Raw genomic sequence first — 22501 nt, 5'->3', positions numbered from 1 at the left:
TCAGATGATCCTGCATGTGAAGAAGCTGGATGTGGAGGTACTGGGTTGTCATGGTTACATGTGGTCTGCGGTTGTGTGGCTGGTTGGACGTAACTGACAAATTCTCTGAAATGACGTTGAAGGCTTATGGTAGAGAAATTAACATTAAATTCTTTGGCAACAGTTCTAGTGGACATTCATGCCATTTTCACGCTCCCTCAAAACTTCTGTTGCATTCTGTTGTGTGACAACTGCACATTTTAGAGTGGCCTTTTATTGTCCCCAACACAAGGTGCACCTGTGTAATGATCATGCCGTTTAAATCATCTTGTTGATATGACACACCTGTCAGGTGGATTGATTATCTTGGTAAAGGAGAAATGCTCACTAACATGGATGTAAACAAAAATTGTGCACAACATTTGAGAGAAATAAGATATTTGTGGGTATGGTTGTAAAAACGTCTGGGATCTTTTATTTCAGCTCAATACTCAAGACCAATACTTATGTTACGTTGATATTTTTGTACAGTATACTTCCTCCTCAACCAAATAATGCAATTATCTGAACGTTCGCATGGGAGGCATCTGTAAGTTAAAATGATCAACCAAGCTCTTTTCTTTAGACTCCCTAACACAACCGGTTACATTGTTTCTCATCTCCGCATCACACAACAGTTGGTGAACATTCAAAAGACCAGCTACAGGGATGTAGGCCTATGACTTCTAATATCAATCAGAAATACATCGCGCACTTACATTTATAGCAAGATGAGTTGTCAGAAAACATGAAACAAAACCAGGCATACAAAACTCATAACATTCTCCAGATCCCTTCATAGTTTGTTCTTCCTGGTACGGTGCATTGGTTAAAAGTTAAAGCTGTATAGCTAAACATGAAAGCCTAAAAAAAACAAAAAAAACTCCCGAAACATCCACTCTAGGGTTACAAACTAACTCTATCCATGCATGAACACTTGATCAACAGTTCGACACGTGTAATTGTCCTACACGGGAGTCTTCATCCCTGTGCTACTTTGAGCTTTGGCCTTCTCTTTTTCCAGATGTTTCTAAAAAATAAAAAAAATAAAAAAGACAACATTTAGGTTTTAGAGGATATATATATATATATACATACACACATATATATAATTTTTTTTTTAAAAAAGACAACATTTAGGTTTTAGAGGATAGATATATATATATATATATATACACACACATACATACATACATACATACATACATACATACATACATACATACATACATACATACATACATACATACATACATACATATATATACACACACATACATATACACATATATATATACACACACACATACATATACATATACACATATATATATATATATATACACACACACATACATATACATATACACATATATATATATATATATATATATATACACACACACACATACATATACATACACACATATATATATATATATAGAGTGAGGATATATATAATTGTTCTTAAGCTGAACACTGTTTGATACCAAGTGAGAGACGTATTGGTGTGTTTTGTGTCAGAGTTTTAAAATGACTGCTCAGATATTTTTTTGGGGATATCTGCTAATTGACTAAAATATTGTATGTGTTTACCTTGAGTTTTTGGTAGTGAGATTGACTGCTACAGTGAACCTTCTTGGCCGACTCCTCATTGGAATAGAACAGGAAACAGACTCTACAGTAGTACCCCATCTTCACATATTCAACCCCTGCAGTCAGACAACACAGTCACTATGATGTTCGTATATAAGGGGTGTAATATACAGGACATATACAGTTCTAATGTTGTTGTTTTAGACAAGAAGTTGTCTCACGGAAAAAGATAGTTATTTTATATATCGTTAAAAACAGTCTTACATAGAAACCCCATTCCCTCTAAAGAGTATTAATCTGAGCATGTCCTTACCCACTGGGTTGTTGGGCTCATACGGCCCCAGAGGAAGCGGGCTGGTTGACGAAAGCTTCCCCTCAGCCTGAGATGGTGTGCTGGCAGTCTCTCCATTCTCCTCAACGCTCCTCACACTCAGTATGGAAATGGCCGTCTCGTTTTCCTCCATTTTGATGTTCTATGGCACAGAACAATAGAGAGTCAAGTTCCCTAAGATACTACTTTTGGTTGACAAACTAAAAACGGCCTGGGGGTTACATCCCAGAATGGTGTCATATGTTAAGTTCATGTTTTAAGTATCCCGATATTTCTGTTATTACGGGTCTATCGCTCAGTCGAGAGTGCGCATGCGGAGGAAGTCTAGTGGTCGATGGACCTGGCCTCGAGTGTAATGGCGACCTTTGAGAGCGTTCATATGGTATAGTAAACTTTGTTAAAACTGGAACCTTGTCGTTGTGTCATTTCGATTTAACATCATATTTCCCGTCAGATCATCATAGAGGGATTGCTGCTGATGACAGCGAACTACGTTTCACCAAAGCCCCGTTAGGACTGTGAGCTGTTGTAATACACTATAGTGAATATGATGCCATTTCAGAACAACCTAGACCAGATAAACTTACCATGTCTATTTCGTGTACAGCTGAGTTCTCAGAGGGTTGACCGTAATCCCCCTGGACCTCTTCCTCCTTCCTAACCTCTACCTCACTCTGCTCAGTGGGCGCCTCCACCATCTTCTCCTCGTCTTCTTGGTCAGGCTCGTCTGTTGATGAAGATGCCGTCTCCTCTCTGGACTTCTTGACTGGAGGTTCTTCATCCTGTTTGGCTGAGCTTTTGGCTGCGGAGCTCCTGTGGGAGCTCGTTTCACTGCCCGATCGCTCCCTCTTCGACGACCTCTTCTCCTTCTCCTCAGAGTCAGGGGCTGGTGGTCGGTGTCTAGTGTGGGAAAGAGCATTTCATTTCAATTCAACTTTAATTGTCCCAGAAGGGCAATTTAGTTTAAGCATATTCCATATTTTACATTACATACAGTACAAAGAGAAGTATTTAGTAGTGACAAAAATAACAAGTTGAAGTGTACAACGCTCACAGCAAATACAACAACTGTTGTTTAGTTTGACTCACCCGTATTTGAGTTGTTTGTACTTCCTGCTCACGTACACCGTTAGTCGCTTGCCTTCCAATTTAGGGGGCGTGTCCTTGTAGGTGTCAGCCATTCTCTCAGCGTCCTCTCCACGTTCCATTTCAATGAAACACTAGAAATTAAAGAATAAACATACAAAATAAATATGTGATTTCTACCGTATCCCACTTAAATCACCCATGAGGCATTCCAAGAAGCTCTGTAGCTGAAGAGAGAACAAAAATATCGAATTCACATTTAATTACCTCGTTGCGAGATCTGTTCAGAAAATAGCGTCTCACTTTGCCGAACGGTTCAGCGATTTTCAGGAGGGAGGCGTCAGAGGATTTGAAGTGGGGAATCTGTCCCACGTATACCACTCTCCCACTCTGCAAGAAGAACAACAAACATTATAAACAACTTCTACAGTGGAAGGCTGGCAAACTGACTCTGCAGGTACGGAGCTCACCTGAATGGTAGCGTATGTCTGTGAATGGTAGATTTTCACAGATTTCCCGCACACAGTCGGTGTTACATTCCCACTGTAGAAATTGACCATTGCTTTCGCCTCTTCCTCCGAAGTGAGTTGCAGAAAGGCCTAGATTCACCAACAAAAAGATACGCGGTGGTTAGATGTTATAACTGTTTTTGCTTCACTGCCAAGTTAATTAACTAATCAAATCATCCCAACTAACTTTACCTCAGGTCTCACGTCAAGCACCAGGTGCTGAACTACAGTACCGAAGGGCTTGGCCAGGGCCAAGATCTCGTTCAGAAAACCATAGGCTCGTTTAAATCCCACAACGTTGACCACTCTCAATCCCCCAATTTTCTTAGAGCTTCCTGCAAAGAGAGGATGAGAGCGACAATTACACAACAGTTTACTTTTCCAACAATAGTTAATGTAGTTTATTTTCATGTGGTTCGACACTGTAGCAATGGTTTTCAATTCCACGGACGCTGTCATCAATCATCCTAAATTAAATGATCATACATCATGCTAGATAGGTGAAGTTAATGTTGTTTACCTGAAGAGGAGTACTTTTCTTTGGATGACGAGTCCTGTGTCTCCAAGTCCTCGTCCTCTGCCAGCTCATCCAGAGTCACAAAGTCATCCATGTTCTCCGGGAAATCCTGCTCCATGCTGCCCTCCTCCTGACGGAAACGAACAACATGGATGTCAACATATTAGTTACATATTCACTACCGTTCAAAAGTTTAGGGTCACTTAAACCTGCTGGGGCGGCAGGGTAGCCTAGTGGTTAGAGCGTTGGACTAGTAACCGAAAGGTTGCAAGTTCGAATCCCCGAGCTGACAAGGTAGAAGCCCAGCATCCCAGAGGCGTCTCTTCACTGTTGACATTGAGACGGGTGTTTTGTGGGTACTATTTAATGAAGCTACCAGTTGAGGACTTGTGAGGCGTCTGTTTCTCAAACTAGACACTGTAATGTACTTGTCCTCTTGCTCAGTTGTGCACCGGGGCCTCCCACTCCTCTTTCTATTCTGTTTAGAGACAGTTTGCACTATATATATATATATCTTGAGATATTTGTTAAATATTATAAATATATGTTTACAATATGGACATCAGAAAAGACCGATAAGTAATTGTGCTCAACAGAACTTAGTCTCAAACTGAACAAAACACAAGAGTAGCACCAACTTGTAAACAAGACAAATATAATATTTTCTTGAACTATAAAAGTTTTCTATTCTTGACCTACCTGATCTGCAGGTAGCTGTTCTTCATGCATCTCTGAGCTCTCTGCTGGCTCTGCCGACGGCGAGTCAACCTTGACCTCTGTCTCTGGCTCATCTGTAGTGGCTTCAGTTTCCATCTGTTCACTCTCAGGCTCTTCCTCTGCTTTCTCCTCTGCACCAGGCACAGTCCCCTCCTCCACCTCTGACCCCTCAGCCTTCTCTGTGACATCACTACTGCTCAGAACCTTGGCAGTGCTCGGAACGTCGTCGGAGTCCGGAGCAGGTTCCTTCTCCTCCTGCGATTCCAGACTGGTGTTGGCAGCGGTCTCTGGGTCTTCCGTCACGGCTTCAGCATTGTCCGCTGACGGCCCAACATCATGTGAACCCTGGTCTCCCTCTCCTTCGTACTCCTCAGCTTTATCTCCCTCCATCACACCAGCCACCACATCCCCTGACCCCACTCCCTCTCTCCCTGACCCCTCTCCCTCTCTCCCTGACCCCTCTCCCTCTCTCCCTGCACTGCCGTCCTCTCCTTTTGGTGGTTCCTTCGTGTCCTCTTTGGCTTTGCTGCTAGAAGAAGAGGAAGATTTGGTGCTCTTGGAGGAGGAAGATTTGTCTTTGGGTCCAGTACTACTGCTCCTTCTCCTTCTCTTGTCATCCATCAGTTTGTTGGAGCGATTATTCACACTGTTACAAACAGACAACAATCAGTCCAGAAAGCTCTGTGAAAAAAAAGGACAACTAAGTCCTCTAATATGATAATGAAGCACTGAATCTTGGGAATTCTCACTTTAAGGTCTTGTACTTGGTACAGATGTTTAAACGGACACACTTTCCCTGGATGGTCAGTGGATTCAGAGTGTGGTACTTCACCAACATCTCAGCATCCTCCGCAGACCCCAGCTGAACAAAAGCCTTGGAAGACGAACGCTAACGATACATTTTAATCATTCATGACACATCCAGAAAAAAAATAATAAAATAAAAATACTGTGCAATTTAGCAAGATGCTTTTATCCATACATTAGTATGATTTTTTATACAAACAGAAGAGTAAGACTTTTACCTCTTCAGTTAGAAACAAGTGTTTCTTTACGATGCCGAAGCGTCTCGCGACGGTGAGGAGTTCCTGCTTCTTCTCGTTCTCACGCGGCAAGTTGGAGAAGAAGACGACCTGCGATTGGTTCGCCGCTGCCGGCTCTTTGCCTTGTTTCGCCTCCCGGTTGATTCTCTCAGTTCTGCGGTCTTTCTGTATTCAGAGAGAGGAACATATTACGTGTACCGATCACTGCTTGAATTGAACGGGGTCGTGAACGGTCAGCGAAGTTAGAAACGCAGTTGAGCGATTTGAATGACATTTCAATCTACAAAGCAGATCGATACAGGCAAAACTAATGATAACAAATGAATAAGGGCATTCCAATATTACCTGAATCACCATGAGTTCTTTGGACAGATATAAGGTGATTTGTTTCCCATGCAACACCGCTGGGTTCTGCTGGTAGTAGCTCACCACATCCCGAGCTTCCTTATGAGTCTCCATCTCTAAAAAGGCCTGTGGGAGTAGGAACACACACCATGAACCCTACAGGACCAGTCAGCAGGTGCTCTAATACAACACCATATGTTTACTTCTGTTAAATGGGGCAATAAGAACAAGTTTTAGGTTATTATGATTTTATTTTTTAAACCTAAATCTTCACAGACAGTTACTCTGTTATTCAAAGTAGAGTTCGCATTGTGATACGTTGATTTCCGTTGTACTGTAATAGGTTACTGTTTATTTCCACCAGGGATGCACGATATAATCGGTGAACATATCGGAATCGGCCGATGTTAGCTAAAAATGTCAACATCAGTATCGGCCCGATGTCTAGTTTAACGTCGGTGTGGAAAAACGTTATCAAAGCTGACGTGCAAACCTATATAATGTAGGTACATGATGTAATGACGCCACGTACAATTTTGCGCTACACGTGCAACACAGCATTCCTAACCTAGCCCACAATGTCTGCTGTGTGGATCGAGCAGCCAACAAGTCCAGCAGTCATTTGAAAGAGTAAGAACATTGTCAGCGAGACAACTCAAAGGCGAAATTCATTAACGCCAAGATAATGGAATTCATTGCCCTTGACAATCAACCGTTCTCTGTCGTGGCTGATGTTGGCTTTCGCCGACTGGTCAAGCACCCGTACACACTAACGTTACCAAGTGCGCTATTGTCAATGCTATTAGCTTAACGACATACTATGGAACGCCGGTTGGGTCTTTGCGTGTCAAGTAAGATACGTCAAATAACACTATTTAACACGTTAAATAAGCTTTTCATTTGACACATCAAAAAACACAGTTCTATTTTATAATGTTGTGTGTTCTGAATTTGCACGTGCAAGACAAGCGCCACCACTACTATCAGTAGCACTGACAAAGCTGTACAAAAAAAGTCTGCCAACAAGCAAACACCATCCACGAACGATGTGTTTACAATACCACGTTGGTAATAAAGCAGCATTTGTTTGACCGCAACTTCTGGGGTAGCTAGCTTTAGCTTGGTACCTAGTTAGCTTTAGCTTGGTACCTAGTTAGCTTTAGCTTGGTACCTAGTTAGCTTTTGCTTGGTACCTAGTTAGCTTTTGCTTGGTACCTAGTTAGCTTTTGCTTGGTACCTAGTTTGCTTTTGCTTGGTACCTAGTTTGCTTTAGCTTGGTACCTAGTTTGCTTTAGCTTGGTACCTAGTTAGCTTTAGCTTGGTACCTAGTTAGCTTTAGCTTGGTACCTAGCTAGCTTTAGCTTGGTACCTAGCTAGCTTTAGCTTGGTACCTAGCTAGCACCAATACAACCAGCCTGAAAACAGTGACCAGTAGAAACTGCAGTCATTTTCATTATTCTCATTCTTAGCTATTTTAGCAATGATAGTATTAGCTAGGTTGCCACTTGTTGTTTGCCTATTGAAATTGAACTTCAGTTCATGAAAATAAATAGCTAGCCAGCTAAATAGCTTTGGACAACATGGTTAACATTATAAACAGCCAGCTAGCTTCATCTAGCTAGTGGGGCTCGACCGGACTGGGTTATGTGTTGTTAAGCTAGCCACAATAAGGATTAGGCACAATAGTGGAATTTGTGGTTTGCCTTCAAAATAAAAGTACCTCTTTTGAAAGTGATGCAGAAGGTTACAATTGGTGGAATCATGTCATATTTAGACTAGATAATGTTAAACAAGGTTGGAATGTGAAGCAATGAAATGGGGGATCAGTCTACTCGTGACACCCACAGAACACAATGGTGAAGAGTTTACGCAAATATTAGCGTTGTTGCTCTTATCTCGGGACTGTGACTTTGTGAAATCACCTCCCCAGTCAGCCTATTGTGTGTATTGACATTCATATTGCACTGCACAGCTTTACCTAAGGATTGGGGATCAATGAAATGGGGTAACAGTCTACTTAATACCCAATATGTATCCCAATGTCCTCCTCAGGGTTGTCAGACTCCAAAACATCCACGCAGTATTGTTTTTCCTCTGGAATACTGTTCAATACACATAGGTTGACAATAAATGTGGCTCAATTCACAGTTGTTTCAGAGTCCCGTAATAAGAGCTACGATGCTAATGTTCTCTGGGTGTCACTGAGTAGACTGATACTCCCATGTCATTGATCCACAATCCATAGTTAAGGCTGTACAGTGAAATAAGTATGTCCCCGATGCAATTCTAAAGTATAACACATCCAGTGTGATTTCAACAGATTTTTGTCAAATTATCAAATGAATGTCTTTTGTTGATTTTATATAACAACATTCCAGCCTTGTTTAGCATGATCTATTCAATTTATTGTATTCACTTGCGTCGCTGTCAATTACATTATTTTGAAGTCCACTATAGTGGCTAATCCTTATCGTGGCTAATCCTTATCGTGGCTAATCTTTATCGTGGCTAATCCTTATCGTGGCTAATCCTTATCGTGGCTAATCCTTATTGTGGCTAGCTTCAACATAGATGTGTCCGACCACCATTAATCAAATAAGAACTGTCTTATAAATTAGGGTCATTTAAGATTACACCTAGCTATATAGTTAGCTAGCTAGATGTAATTTTGCTATGTTTTCGGGGAAGAACATCCATGAGCTAGCTAGCTTTTTTTTGAATGACCAGGTGCGCCAGACAACTTCACCAGCATCATAGCACACGTATCGATGAATCGTTGTGACATGAAATACGAGTGATAGTGTTATCCATGTGTAATAACTACATAAGAAAATTAATGAACGGGTTAAATGATGTGACATACAGTTATTCAGGTCCTGATTGGTCAACAAGTTAAATTATTATGACGTAGTTATTCAGGTCCTGATTGGTCAACAAGCTTATTTGACGCGCAATTTGACACGCAAAGACCCAAACAGCGTTTCATAGAAATCCTGGTTGAGAATGATACAACTGAACAAATGAACAATGAAACCGCACAGCAAGTAAGTTAAAGAAAAATATTTTGATGATGTTTTACTGGTAATGGGGACATATGTAAATGTCAACAAAATAACTTTTTGGTCAGTGTGGTGAATGTGTGTAACCTTTAACTAGGCAAGTCAGTTAAGAACACATTCTTATTTACATTGACGACCTACCCCGGCCAAACCCGGACGACGCTGGGCCAATTGTGCGTCGCCCTATGGGACTCCCAATCATGGCCGGATGTAATACAGCCAGGATTCGAACCAGGGACTGTTGTATTGCCTCTTGAACTGAGAGGCAGTGCTTTAGACCACTTTGTCCGTGTGTGTTAACTATTTAACTAGAATGATTAAAAGGTCGCTAAAATGTTAAATATGGGTTATCGGCATCGTTTTTTTTTTGGCAAGAAAAATTTCAGATATCGTTATCAGCCAAAAATGTAATATCGGTGCATCACTAATTCCCGCTACACAATAATTATTAGGCTACCATTTAGCCATTGCTCATTCACTAGCCAACCATGCTATCATTTAGCCATCGCTCATTCAATAGCCAACCATGCTATCATTTAGCCATCGCCCATTCAATAGCCAACCATGCTACCATTTAGCCATCGCTCATTCACTAGCCAACCATGCTACCATTTAGCCATCGCTCAATCACTAGCCAACCATGCTACCATTTAGCCATCGCTCAATCACTAGCCAACCATGCTACCATTTAGCCATCGCTCATTCAATAGCCAACCATGCTACCATTTAGCCATCGCTCATTCACTAGCCAACCATGCTACCATTTAGCCATCGCTCATTCACTAGCCAACCATGCTACCATTTAGCCATCGCTCATTCAACAGCCAACCATGCTACCATTTAGCCATCGCTCATTCAACAGTCAAACATGCTACCATTTAGCCATCGTTTATTCAATAGCCAAACATGCTACCATTTAGCCATCGCTTAATCAATAGCCAACCATGCTCTTAAGTAAATAGACCAGTAGCCTCTGACAGTATGGGTAAGCTACAGTATTGCTGTGCGATAGGTGTGACATCGTCAAGGCAGGAGACTGAAAAACAACATATTGATAAAGTAAATATTGAACAACAATTCATATTTTTGTATAGAAGTGTTGTCTGTAGCATTTACTTTAAAATTGTTCGATAGGCCAATAACTCTTAGAATGTGCAGCCAGTGTTTGGCGCCCTCTATAGGCGGCATGCATTTTAGTTTCAAAGCCACTGCAAAAAAAACTCTACAGAAATGTGATCATTTGCCATTGCGCTTTAGAAACTGTCATGGTCCTGTTCCAAATCATAGAGCAAATGAGAGCGTTTTTGTTACCACGAAAAGGGTGAAGGAGGGCATTTTTGTTACCATTAAAAGGGTGAATGGAGGGCATTTTTGTTACCATTAAAAGGGTGAATGGAGGGCGTTTTTGATACCATTTAAAAGGGTGAATGGAGGGCATTTTTGTTACCATTAAAATGGTGAATGGAGGGCCTTTTTGTTTCCATTAAAAGGGTGAATGGAGGGCGTTTTTGTTTCCATTAAAAGGGTGAATGGAGGGCGTTTTTGATACCATAAAAGGTGAATGGCGGGCATTTCTAGGCAAGGTTGTAACGCTTGCTCACGAGTGCAGAAATATAGTATGGCTCTGACATATCAATGGAAAACATATGAAGCGTGCGACAGTTTGATAAATCGCAATCATTTGTTGAGCACGCAAATCCTAGAATCTCCACGTACGCCAGGATTTAGTGAGAAATGTATAAATGAGACCTCAGGCACAAAGTGTTGTGCTTTACCTTGTTCTTCAGAATCAGGTGTTCACAGAGAGTTCCAAAGGGTTCAGCCAGGGCGAACAGGGCTTTGTTAGACAGAGGACTCCTGTCATATTTGGCCACCACTACTTTGCTTCTGATCTGATGAGGAGAACAGTTACAAAAAAGGTTTAATCCATCACTTTCACACCAAAGGCCCACCAGTAAATACATGTTGATTTGAGGAAGAGTTACTTGGCCACTGTATTACAGTAAATAGAATCATATTTTATCAAGATAATTTGACAAATAAAACATTACCTGCTTAAGTGCCATAGAGTGTTGATGTGGCTTGCCTGATCTAACATTAGATCCAGCACCACCACCTAAAATAAATAATAACAACACAGGGCTTTTATATATATATATATATACGGCTTTTCAAGGACCCACATTCACTTAAATTACAACAGTGGCCAGCTAAACAAAAGCAAACATGGATTGCTAGCTTACTTTGTCTATAGAGACTACAGGGTCAGGAAGCCAATATGTCATTTGGGTGAACGAGGCCTGTCCCTTTAATGATAATGATTACATGATAATGAATACAGGAATTCACCAAATTCAGACAGGAATAAGCATACATTGGTTGCGTGCGAAAAGGCACCCTATTCCCTACTTTTGACCAGAGCCCATTAAGGAAGTAGTGCCCTTACTTTTGACCAGAGCCCATTAAGGAAGTAGTGCCCTTACTTTTGACCAGAGCCCATTAAGGAAGTAGTGCCCTTACTTTTGGCCAGAGCCCTATGGGACCCTAATCAAAAGTAGTGCACTAAAATGGAATAGGGTGCCATTTCAGACACAGACGTAATCTTTCACACAAACAGAGCATTACCCCAGCCGGAGCTCATGCGGCCTCCTCCAGCCTGCTGCCCACCGCCCATGGGGATGGGTCCCAGGAGACTGGCTGATTGATTGGTGGTCTCCTGTAGATGAGACCCACCGCTGAAAAGGGACAAACATGAGATTCAGTCTACTATTATACAAGGCTGATTCATCCACATATTTAAACGTGCAACTGCACTTCCTGATTTAGCCTCATTTTAGATTTGGTTAATTAAGAAATGGTAGCGGCCATTACTGAATTCAAAGGCGAGTTGGTTTCAGGGTGTGGTTTGATATGGGTGTCTCGTGTGTGTGTGTGTGTGTGTTAGCAGATGGGAAGAGTTAAGACAAATTATTTCCACAATTAACTTTAGCCGTCTGGTGTGCGACCGTGGTAAATTTGGTTTGGCTTTGGATAGCCTATCTCCGGGGCGAGTTAGGGACCGTCAATAAATTACACAATGTAAATGAGACAATATTTTCATGTTGCATACCTTTTTGTTCTCATTAAATGCTTTCAATATTTGAGGTTTTTAAGTCATTGGAATTTAGAGCTACTTAGATTTTAACATATAGTCCCATGTACATTGTGTAATTTACCGATGGCCCCCAACTAGCCCCATAGGGATATCCAAAGGCAACCCTGATTTACCACAGGCATTACTATTGGGTGGCATGCAGCTGCACTCCGAATTGATGATTACTAGTATGCTGCCAGCTGTGGGTAGGATTAAAACAAAGCCAACTTTCATTTATATTGTGATGCAGTCACGACTACAAGTCTCACAAAACCTTGTTTTGGAAAAGACTGACTTTATGACCAAAATGATTCTATTTACACTTTGTAGTACATTTTGACATTCGAATAAATGTTTCACACTCATATTGATGCCACACAGCCTGTTTTCAAAATGAGAATTTGTTGTTTAGGGGTAGTTGCTCTTTAAAATCAAAACACCTGAAAGGTTTTGGTTTACCAAGTTCTTATGTTCTTTATAAACTCTTTGGATAATATTTGCAAACATGTTAAACAACCGGCATGCGTGTGTGAGAATTTTTTTATTAACTAGGCAAGTCAGTTCAGCACAAATTCTTATTTAGAATGACGGCCTACACCGGCCAGAAGCTGGGCCAATTGTGTGTCGCCCTATAGGACTCCCAATCACAGCCGGTTGTGGTACAGCCTGGATTTGAACCAGGGTGTATGTAGTGACGGCTCTAGCACTGAGATGCAGCGTCTCAGACCGCTGCGCCATTCGAGAGCCCAAGAAAGAGAGAGCGTTTGTCTGCGTGTGTGTGCTCGGGAGACACACATACCCTCTGCTTGTGGCCATGTGTGGATCCCATTCTGGGTACCTAAAGATCATGGGAGAATATTGGTTAAAACAAAAATGGCTGCTGGTAGCACATATCTTTATTATAAGAAAAAAAACTCCAAAAAAGTTCCTTTCTTTCCCCCCCATTCTTTTCACAACAGGCAGGGGAAAAGTTGTACACAGACGTTTCAGTGTGTATCACCTTCTTCAGTGTTTATCTGAACATTAGTGAAAATAACCTCGTGGCTAAAAGGCCTATACATAACGTAGTGTGTTTGAATAGAAAGAGTAACTTACATTTGCAGGAGGAGCCTCTGGTTTTCTGTATGGCGTAATCCATCAGTGTGCTGGTTCCACTCCTGCAGACCAAGACAACCACTGGATGAGTGACTGATTTACTGAAGACATGCACTGTATACATTAATTGGCTCCCACACCAATTAGAAAGCAAAAGGGTGATTCAACTATGGCTCTTCAAAAGGAGAAAGAAGCTGAATAAGTGGAGATATGATGCTAATATAAACAAACTTGTTGAACCATTACTTTGTGTATAGTAGGATTGGCTTTCGTCACTTGATAATAAAAATATATAAAAGATTTGATCATAAATTCTGGTCTTGAATTGAAAAAGTGTCCGTGCGTGCATGACAGCAGCAATCAAACTGAGATCAAAGTAGACAGTGTGTGTGGATGGATGAAACAGACAGGTAAAGTGGAAAAGGAAGTGGAGTTACTACTCACCATGGTAGAGTGCACGTCAAAATCACAAAGAGAGCACACATGGGGAAACATGTGAGGTATAACTCCTAAGAAGTCCTGCACTTTGCCTTGGGACGGGGATCCCATTCTCCTGGTCATAAAGACACTGTCTGCCGCTGAAGGGGGACCCATGCCCATACCGCTGTAGCGATCACGGGAAAGATCTGAATACCACCCTGGATCTCTTCCACCGCTGCCGTGGCCATAGTCGAGTTCATACCTTCCAGCTGGAGTGTCTTGGATGGAATTGTAGCCCAAGTCTCCTTGCTGAGCGTGGGCCGAAGCTTGCCCCATGGAACCACCCAGTCTTCCAACACGCATGTCATCCCAGTTGTCTCTGCTGGCTCTGTATGAGGGCTCAGAGGAGAGCCCAGACAGGTCCCCTCTAGAGTTGCCTGCCATGCGTCTGTCAGAATCCACCTTCCGGTTCTTAAGCTGCATTATAAGTTGAGGCAAGGACTCCACACTAATGTTTTCTTCTGGGATCTGTGCCAGCACGTCTAGGTCTGCGGGCGACAGGCCCAAGCTGGCAAATAGCTTCATGGAGTTGCCAATGTGGCCGCCACCACGACGGGACAGCTGGGGGTCATGGCCGCCCTCACCACCACCCATACCTGAGGACATGCTGTGCAACTGTCTGGAGGTTGAGCCATGATGGAGGCTGTCTGAACACTGTTCATTCATGCTGAAGTTGAGGGTCTCAGCAGCAGCCAGGAGCCCGCGTCCCACAGCAAAGCCTTTCTGAGAGCTATCAGATGGAATCTTCTGGGACATGGCCACTCTCAAAATGGCTGACGTGCTCTAAACTAACTCCACGTGAAACTCCACGGTACAAGAACAGAATAAGGAAGCCGTTAAAGTGAGGGCCAATTTAAGTCTTTGATCGAAGGGAAGATTCAGTCAATTCAAAAAGAGACAACGACGTGGCAACAAGTCAACGTGGATGAAGAAAAAGGAAAACTCTCCTCTTCATCTGATGGAATATTTCTGCAGAAATATAATGGTGAAAGTGTATGGTGTAAGTTCTGGTCTGCCACCCTTCTCCACAGTTAGCAGGGGGATATGGAGGTGCCAACAACTCTGTCTGTAGACAGGTTCAGATAGCCTACAATGTACAGATAGCAAGTGTGGAGAGGAGGGCCCAATTCAAAATAGTAGTCAATTGAACTGTGTTAAGAATCAGAATGTTAGGTTTATATGAAAGAAACAGGAAGAATCATTTACAAAGCATTGAAGAGAGACAACTCACAGAAAAGGAGGGAAATGTACAGCATGAGATTCAGACGTGAATTGACCTCATACGAAAGTAGAGGAAGATACTGTGTATCATGAACTGTATGTCATAGCCAGAAGAGAAGATAGATTACCCCATGTGTGATCTTCATAAAACAAGGACAATGCTCACACTTTATCAGATGATCAACAATAGCCCGAACTGCAGTGGACACAACTTGACATGAATTGAAGAGCTAAAATCTGTAGCTACTAGGTTACAATGAGCAGTGGGGTTCGTGATAAAAATGGATTTGGATCCAGTCTCTGATCGGGAAAGACTTTAATCAAGCTATAACAAAGACAAGAGTATAGAGAATGTATCGCAACATTAGCTATTCCTCTTAAAAACAAGTTGCTAGCTAACACGAGATGCAGCTAACCGCAATAGCGGTTTTGTCTGTACTGCAGCTGTGCAGACAAAAACATTGGCACTCAGTGTGTGAATTAATATTTGCTGAATTCTATGCGTATTAGATATAAAAACGTTGTTTGAAGATGATCGCAACTAACTAAATGTTAATATGCAACAGCAGAACCACATTTTATGTGAAAGGCCTCTGGCCATAGTTGGCTTGCGAAGCTAATTTGATGGCGGCATCTAGCTGAATGTTTTCATGACGAGATTGTACATTATGCTACAAAAAATTGAGTTCTATAAAAACAATATATCGTTGTAATTTGTAACGTTAATTATTTTAGTTTCGAAACGACGTTTTTCCGAGGTTAAGGGGCTGTGTTTATTTGTCCTTACCTGCGCAGGGAGGGTGACGCTATAGCGAGCCAAGGAGTATGCGCCCTAACCACGTGAGAGGGTCAGAGGCGTCGTTCCATTTCTGACGTTCAACATGTAAACAAACATACTCAGCAGCCATTCTTTTTCACGGTCTTGGAAGAGTTCAGCTGACACTTCCAGCTTTGAAACTTCACCTCTGGTAATTTGACCGTTCTGAAATATCGTAACGATATATGGCACTTGCTGTGGTCCATATAAAACAGAAATGAGTGTCCCTACTTGCTGCTTTTAGACTTTATATCGAGTCGTCTTAATAACAAAGGCAGACAGACAACACGTGTCTGTAGATAGCTAACGTTACGCAGTGGTCATAGTTAACATTTTGAACTGTAGTGTGTTTTTCCCCTCGTCATCGGTTGTTTATTCCTGTGTCTTATTATTACTGTGTTCTGAAATATTGTCTTATTCCGGTTGTTCTGTTTTTTTTTTTGCAGATATAGCTAGCTTGTCTTGGTTACAGCCAAAATGAAAGACCCAAGTCGCATCAACAACACCCCGAGCCTCAGCAGCATAGAATTGATCCTACATGGACAGTTCATCAATGATGACAATCCCTTTGTTGAATACATGTGGATGGAGAACGAGGAGGAATTCAACAGACAGGTACTCTACTTACATTTACATTACATTTACATTTAAGTCATTTAGCAGACGCTCTTATCCAGAGCGACTTACAAATTGGTGAATTCACCTTCTGTCATCCAGTGGAACAGCCACTTTACAATAGTGCATCTAAATCATTTAAGGGGGGGTGAGAAGGATTACTTTATCCTATCCTAGGTATTCCTTGAAGAGGTGGGGTTTCAGGTGTCTCCGGAAGGTGGTGATTGACTCCGCTGTCCTGGCGTCGTGAGGGAGTTTGTTCCACCATTGGGGGGCCAGAGCAGCGAACAGTTTTGACTGGGCTGAGCGGGAACTGTACTTCCTCAGTGGTAGGGAGGCGAGCAGGCCAGAGGTGGATGAACGCAGTGCCCTTGTTTGGGTGTAGGGCCTGATCAGAGCCTGGAGGTACTGCGGTGCCGTTCCCCTCACAGCTCCGTAGGCAAGCACCATGGTCTTGTAGCGGATGCGAGCTTCAACTGGAAGCCAGTGGAGAGAGGGGAGGAGCGGGGTGACGTGAGAGAACTTGGGAAGGTTGAACACCAGACGGGCTGCGGCGTTCTGGATGAGTTGTAGGGGTTTAATGGCACAGGCAGGGAGCCCAGCCAACAGCGAGTTGCAGTAATCCAGACGGGAGATGACAAGTGCCTGGATTAGGTTCTGCGCCGCTTCCTGTGTGAGGCAGGGTCGTACTCTGCGGATGTTGTAGAGCATGAACCTACAGGAACGGGCCACCGCCTTGATGTTAGTTGAGAACGACAGGGTGTTGTCCAGGATCACGCCAAGGTTCTTAGCGCTCTGGGAGGAGGACACAATGGAGTTGTCAACCGTGATGGCGAGATCATGGAACGGGCAGTCCTTCCCCGGGAGGAAGAGCAGCTCCGTCTTGCCGAGGTTCAGCTTGAGGTGGTGATCCGTCATCCACACTGATATGTCTGCCAGACATGCGATTCGCCACCTGGTCATCAGAAGGGGGAAAGGAGAAGATTAATTGTGTGTCGTCTGCATAGCAATGATAGGAGAGACCATGTGAGGTTATGACAGAGCCAAGTGACTTGGTGTATAGCGAGAATAGGAGAGGGCCTAGAACAGAGCCCTGGGGGACACCAGTGGTGAGAGCGCGTGGCGAGGAGACAGATTCTCGCCACGCCACCTGGTAGGAGCGACCGGTCAGGTAGGACGCAATCCAAGCGTGGGCCGCGCCGGAGATGCCCAACTCGGAGAGGGTGGAGAGGAGGATCTGATGGTTCACAGTATCGAAGGCAGCCGATAGGTCTAGAAGGATGAGAGCAGAGGAGAGAGAGTTAGCTTTAGCAGTGCGGAGCGCCTCCGTGATACAGAGAAGAGCAGTCTCAGTTGAATGACTAGTCTTGAAACCTGACTGATTTGGATCAAGAAGGTCATTCTGAGAGAGATAGCGGGAGAGCTGGCCAAGGACGGCACGTTCAAGAGTTTTGGAGAGAAAAGAAAGAAGGGATACTGGTCTGTAGTTGTTGACATCGGAGGGATCGAGTGTAGGTTTTTTCAGAAGGGGTGCAACTCTCGCTCTCTTGAAGACGGAAGGGACGTAGCCAGCGGTCAGGGATGAGTTGATGAGCGAGGTGAGGTAAGGGAGAAGGTCTCCGGAAATGGTCTGGAGAAGAGAGGAGGGGATAGGGTCAAGCGGGCAGGTTGTTGGGCGGCCGGCCGTCACAAGAAGCGAGATTTCATCTGGAGAGAGAGGGGAGAAAGAGGTCAGAGCACAGGGTAGGGCAGTGTGAGCAGAACCAGCGGTGTCGTTTGACTTAGCAAACGAGGATCGGATGTCGTCGACCTTCTTTTCAAAATGGTTGACGAAGTCATCTGCAGAGAGGGAGGAGGCGGGGAGGAGGATTCAGGAGGGAGGAGAAGGTGGCAAAGAGCTTCCTAGGGTTAGAGGCAGATGCTTGGAATTTAGAGTGGTAGAAAGTGGCTTTAGCAGCAGAGACAGAGGAGGAAAATGTAGAGAGGAGGGAGTGAAAGGATGCCAGGTCCGCAGGGAGGCGAGTTTTCCTCCATTTCCGCTCGGCTGCCCGGAGCACTGTTCTGTGAGCTCGCAATGAGTCGTCGAGCCACGGAGCGGGAGGGGAGGACCGAGCCGGCCTGGAGGATAGGGGACATAGAGAGTCAAAGGATGCAGAAAGGGAAGAGAGGAGGGTTGAGGAGGCAGAATCAGGAGATAGGTTGGAGAAGGTATGAGCAGAGGGAAGAGATGATAGGATGGAAGAGGAGAGAGTAGCGGGGGAGAGAGAGCGAAGGTTGGGACGGCGCAATACCATCCGAGTAGGGGCAGTGTGGGAAGTGTTGGAAGAGAGCGAGAGGGAAAAGGATACAAGGTAGTGGTCGGAGACTTGGAGGGGAGTTGCAATGAGGTTAGTGGAAGAACAGCATCTAGTAAAGATGAGGTCGAGCGTATTGCCTGCCTTGTGAGTAGGGGGGGAAGGTGAGAGGGTGAGGTCAAAAGAGGAGAGGAGTGGAAAGAAGGAGGCAGAGAGGAATGAGTCAAAGGTAGACGTGGGGAGGTTAAAGTCGCCCAGGACTGTGAGAGGTGAGCCGTCCTCAGGAAAGGAGCTTATCAAGGCATCAAGCTCATTGATGAACTCTCCGAGGGAACCTGGAGGGCGATAAATGATAAGGATGTTAAGCTTGAAAGGGCTGGTAACTGTGACAGCATGGAATTCAAAGGAGGCGATAGACAGATGGGTAAGGGGAGAAAGAGAGAATGACCACTTGGGAGAGATGAGGATCCCGGTGCCACCACCCCGCTGACCAGAAGCTCTCGGGGTGTGCGAGAACACGTGGGCGGACGAAGAGAGAGCAGTAGGAGTAGCAGTGTTATCTGTGGTGATCCATGTTTCCGTCAGTGCCAAGAAGTCGAGGGACTGGAGGGAGGCATAGGCTGAGATGAACTCTGCCTTGTTGGCCGCAGATCGGCAGTTCCAGAGGCTACCGGAGACCTGGAACTCCACGTGGGTCGTGCGCGCAGGGACCACCAGATTAGGGTGGCCGCGGCCACGCGGTGTGGAGCGTTTGTATGGTCTGTGCAGAGAGGAGAGAACAGGGATAGATAGACACATAGTTGACAGGCTACAGAAGAGGCTACGCTAATGCAAAGGAGATTGAAATGACAAGTGGACTACACGTCTCGAATGATCAGAAAGTTAAGCTTACGTAGCAAGAATCTTATTGACTAAAATGATTGAAATGATACAGTACTGCTGGAGTAGGCTAGCTGGCAGGGGCTGCGTTGTTGACTTTGTAGGCTAGCAGGCAATGGCTGCGTTGTTGACACTACACTAATCAAGTCGTTCCGTCGAGTGTAATAGTTTCTACAGTGCTGCTATTCGGGGGCTAGCCGGCTAGCTAGCAGTGTTGATTACGTTACGTTAAAAGAACGACAATAGCTGGCTAGCTAACCTAGAAAATCGCTCTAGACTACACAATTGTCTTAGATACAAAGACGGCTATGTAGCTAGCTAGCTACGATCAAACAAATCAAACCGTTGTACTGTAATGAAGTGAAATGAAAATGTGATACTACCTGTGGAGCGAAGCGGAATGTTGACCGGGTTGTTGAAGTTCTTATTCGGTAGACGTTGGCTAGCTGTTGGCTAGCTAGCTAGCAGTATCTCCTACGTTACGGACGACAAATAGCTGGCTAGCTAACTTCGGTAAATTAAGATAATCACTCTAAGTCTACACACTCTAAACTACACAATTATCTTGGATACGAAGACAGCAAAGACAACTATGTAGCTAGCTAACACTACACTAATCGAGTCGTTCAGTTGAGTGTAATAGTTTCTACAGTGCTGGTGGAAGATTAGCTAGCTGCTGGGCAGATAGCAGTGTAGACTACGTTAGGACGACGAAATACGATAATTACGCAATTATCTTTAATACAAAGACGGATACTTATTCTGCCTATTGATCAGGTACTAGATTAGGTAGCTAGTTGATGTCATTCTTCATGCCTACACCACACACAAATAAATACCTATTTTTGTAATGCTAATGTATCGTTATTTATTTAATTTATAGTGTTACGAAGAGTTGGGTGTCTAAAGTATTTTTAATGCTTTTCCCCCAGATTGAGGAGGAGCTGTGGGAGGAGGAGTTCATTGAGCAGTGTTTCCAGGAGATGTTAGAGGAAGAGGAGAATGAATGGTTCATCCCAGCCAGAGATCTCCCTCCAACCCTCGGTCAGCTCCAGGACCAACTAAACCTTCTGGTCCTCAGTGACACAGGCATCGTTGACAGCCTGGCGGTAAATGTTTCAGAGTGGTTTTGTTTGTCCAGGTTTTATGAAAGTTAAGTCTGTGGAAAGTAGCCATTTTAGTTGTCCTAGTCCTAGTTTCGCGTTAGCCTCGTAAATACCAGACTGATTACCACTGCGTGTAGGGATCCATTCATGTAAGCATGCAGGATCAATCGGCTCGCCAGGCTCGTCTCGTGTGGCCATCCTTCCAAATCTGTTCTCATCAACTCATGAAAAGCCTGTGTTTCTGAGGCTTTAAAAAAATATATATTAAAAAAATGTAAAATACATATATTTTTTAAACCTTTATTTAACTTGGCAAGTCAGTTAAAAACAAATTCTTATTTACAATGACGGCCTATCCCGGCCAAACCCGGATGACACTGGGCCAATTGTGGCCGCCCTATGGGACTCTCAATCACGGCCAAATGTGATACATACTGAGGCTAGCCTAGGTCCCAGATATATGTGCTATCTTGTTCTAGTTTCAAGTTTTATTTGTCGTATGTAAGGGATACACCGTCCAATGAAATGCTGACTTGCAGGTTCCTTGTCGACAATGCACCAACAACAAGAAATAATAAAAGATAAGAATACGAACAGAAAGTAAATGGCTCAGTAGAATAGAATAAACATTTTAGCATAAGTATAAAGTATGATTTTTGTCAAGATGGCACAGGCTGGAACATACTGTACAAATAGTCGGCCTTTGACATCTCCATTTGTTTGGATTGAATAATCTCTGTAAACTCTGATTACATTTTCCCTCATTTTTTTCTCTCTTTAGATTAACAGCAATTTGAACCCTGAAGCACAAGAATTCGTACCAGGATTGAAGCACTGAGACTAGTCCTCTGATGAAGAAGTCATCTGTCCACACTGAAGCCAGCGTAGGAAGATCTGTTTGAGTTTTGTTAATCTGTTGCACTTAATGTGTTGCCAAAGTTTTCCAGCTAGCCCTGCATGTTTAACGTTTTGAATAATGTTGTGTATATAAATCATATGTTTTTTTTGTAACTCTTCTGAATGTAAAAACAGGGTAGGAGCCAGAAGACCATTTACTTTTATTTCCTTTTTGAATATTATAGGCCTATGTGGTTCTAATATACCTGCCCCATCAAATAATAATTTTCTGTTCAATCAAAATTAGTGGTTCATTTAAAAATCAAAATACATTTTTCATTAGATCTTGGTTTGCATTATGAATTCCTTTTATTGAAATGCAGATTCTAAATAGTCCGTGTGGCCATTTGATTTATTGTTCAGCAGTCTTATGGCTTGTGGGTAGAAGCTGTTAATAAGGAGTCTTTTATTTTCATTGCTCCTCTACTTCCTGCCTTTATCGTTCAGGTGCTTGATATCCTACTGCCATGCAGATCTTGACTTTAGATTTTTTTTAAATGCACATAAAATGGAAAACTGCTGTATAAAAATGTACCAAAAGTATTGCACAAACATACAACAAAAAAACATATATATTTTTTTTCTTAAAGTATTTGAAAATAAATATTGATGGACTCTATATTTGTGATTTCACAAAAAAAATAAACATGGCTCCCTCATAAATGTATACTCTTGAATACCTTGTTTTCATATAGTAAACAAACCGCAATCGACTTTGTACAAAAATATTATAGTTTACCTTT

At 43.1% G+C, this 22501-nt stretch overlaps 2 protein-coding genes across 5 annotated transcripts; one reads left to right on the top strand and one right to left on the bottom strand.

Moving 5' to 3' along the window:
- Positions 1 to 426: 426 nt before the first annotated feature.
- LOC135526755 (matrin-3-like) lies at positions 427 to 15959 on the bottom strand. 4 transcript variants are annotated; one of them, XM_064955386.1, is made up of 20 exons: positions 15938 to 15959; positions 13894 to 14898; positions 13450 to 13511; positions 13154 to 13192; positions 11847 to 11956; positions 11273 to 11337; positions 10997 to 11113; positions 6163 to 6288; positions 5800 to 5982; positions 5524 to 5663; positions 4757 to 5420; positions 4061 to 4187; positions 3733 to 3875; positions 3502 to 3630; positions 3299 to 3421; positions 3035 to 3165; positions 2533 to 2845; positions 1928 to 2087; positions 1615 to 1730; positions 427 to 1048 (listed from the first exon to the last, which is right to left on the bottom strand). In XM_064955386.1, the coding sequence occupies exons 2-20, from the start codon at positions 14683 to 14685 to the stop codon at positions 986 to 988; spliced, it is 3603 nt and encodes a 1200-aa protein (XP_064811458.1). In that variant the 5' UTR covers positions 14686 to 14898; positions 15938 to 15959; the 3' UTR covers positions 427 to 985. The 4 variants fall into 4 exon arrangements, with proteins under 4 accessions (XP_064811458.1, XP_064811457.1, XP_064811456.1 ...); XM_064955385.1 differs by lacking the exon at positions 15938 to 15959 and adding an exon at positions 15279 to 15931; XM_064955384.1 differs by lacking the exon at positions 15938 to 15959 and having other exon boundaries at positions 13894 to 15931.
- A 49-nt stretch (positions 15960 to 16008) lies between these two features.
- LOC135526756 (polyadenylate-binding protein-interacting protein 2-like) lies at positions 16009 to 22425 on the top strand. The gene is made up of 4 exons (XM_064955388.1): positions 16009 to 16118; positions 16414 to 16582; positions 20688 to 20864; positions 21643 to 22425. The coding sequence occupies exons 2-4, from the start codon at positions 16445 to 16447 to the stop codon at positions 21697 to 21699; spliced, it is 372 nt and encodes a 123-aa protein (XP_064811460.1). The 5' UTR covers positions 16009 to 16118; positions 16414 to 16444; the 3' UTR covers positions 21700 to 22425.
- Positions 22426 to 22501: the final 76 nt, after the last annotated feature.

This window comes from Oncorhynchus masou, chromosome 32, assembly GCF_036934945.1.
Source record: "Oncorhynchus masou masou isolate Uvic2021 chromosome 32, UVic_Omas_1.1, whole genome shotgun sequence".
NCBI classification, from domain to species: domain Eukaryota; kingdom Metazoa; phylum Chordata; class Actinopteri; order Salmoniformes; family Salmonidae; genus Oncorhynchus; species Oncorhynchus masou.
Note: the sequence above shows the minus strand (reverse complement) of the source record. Positions and strands in the feature narration are given on the sequence as shown.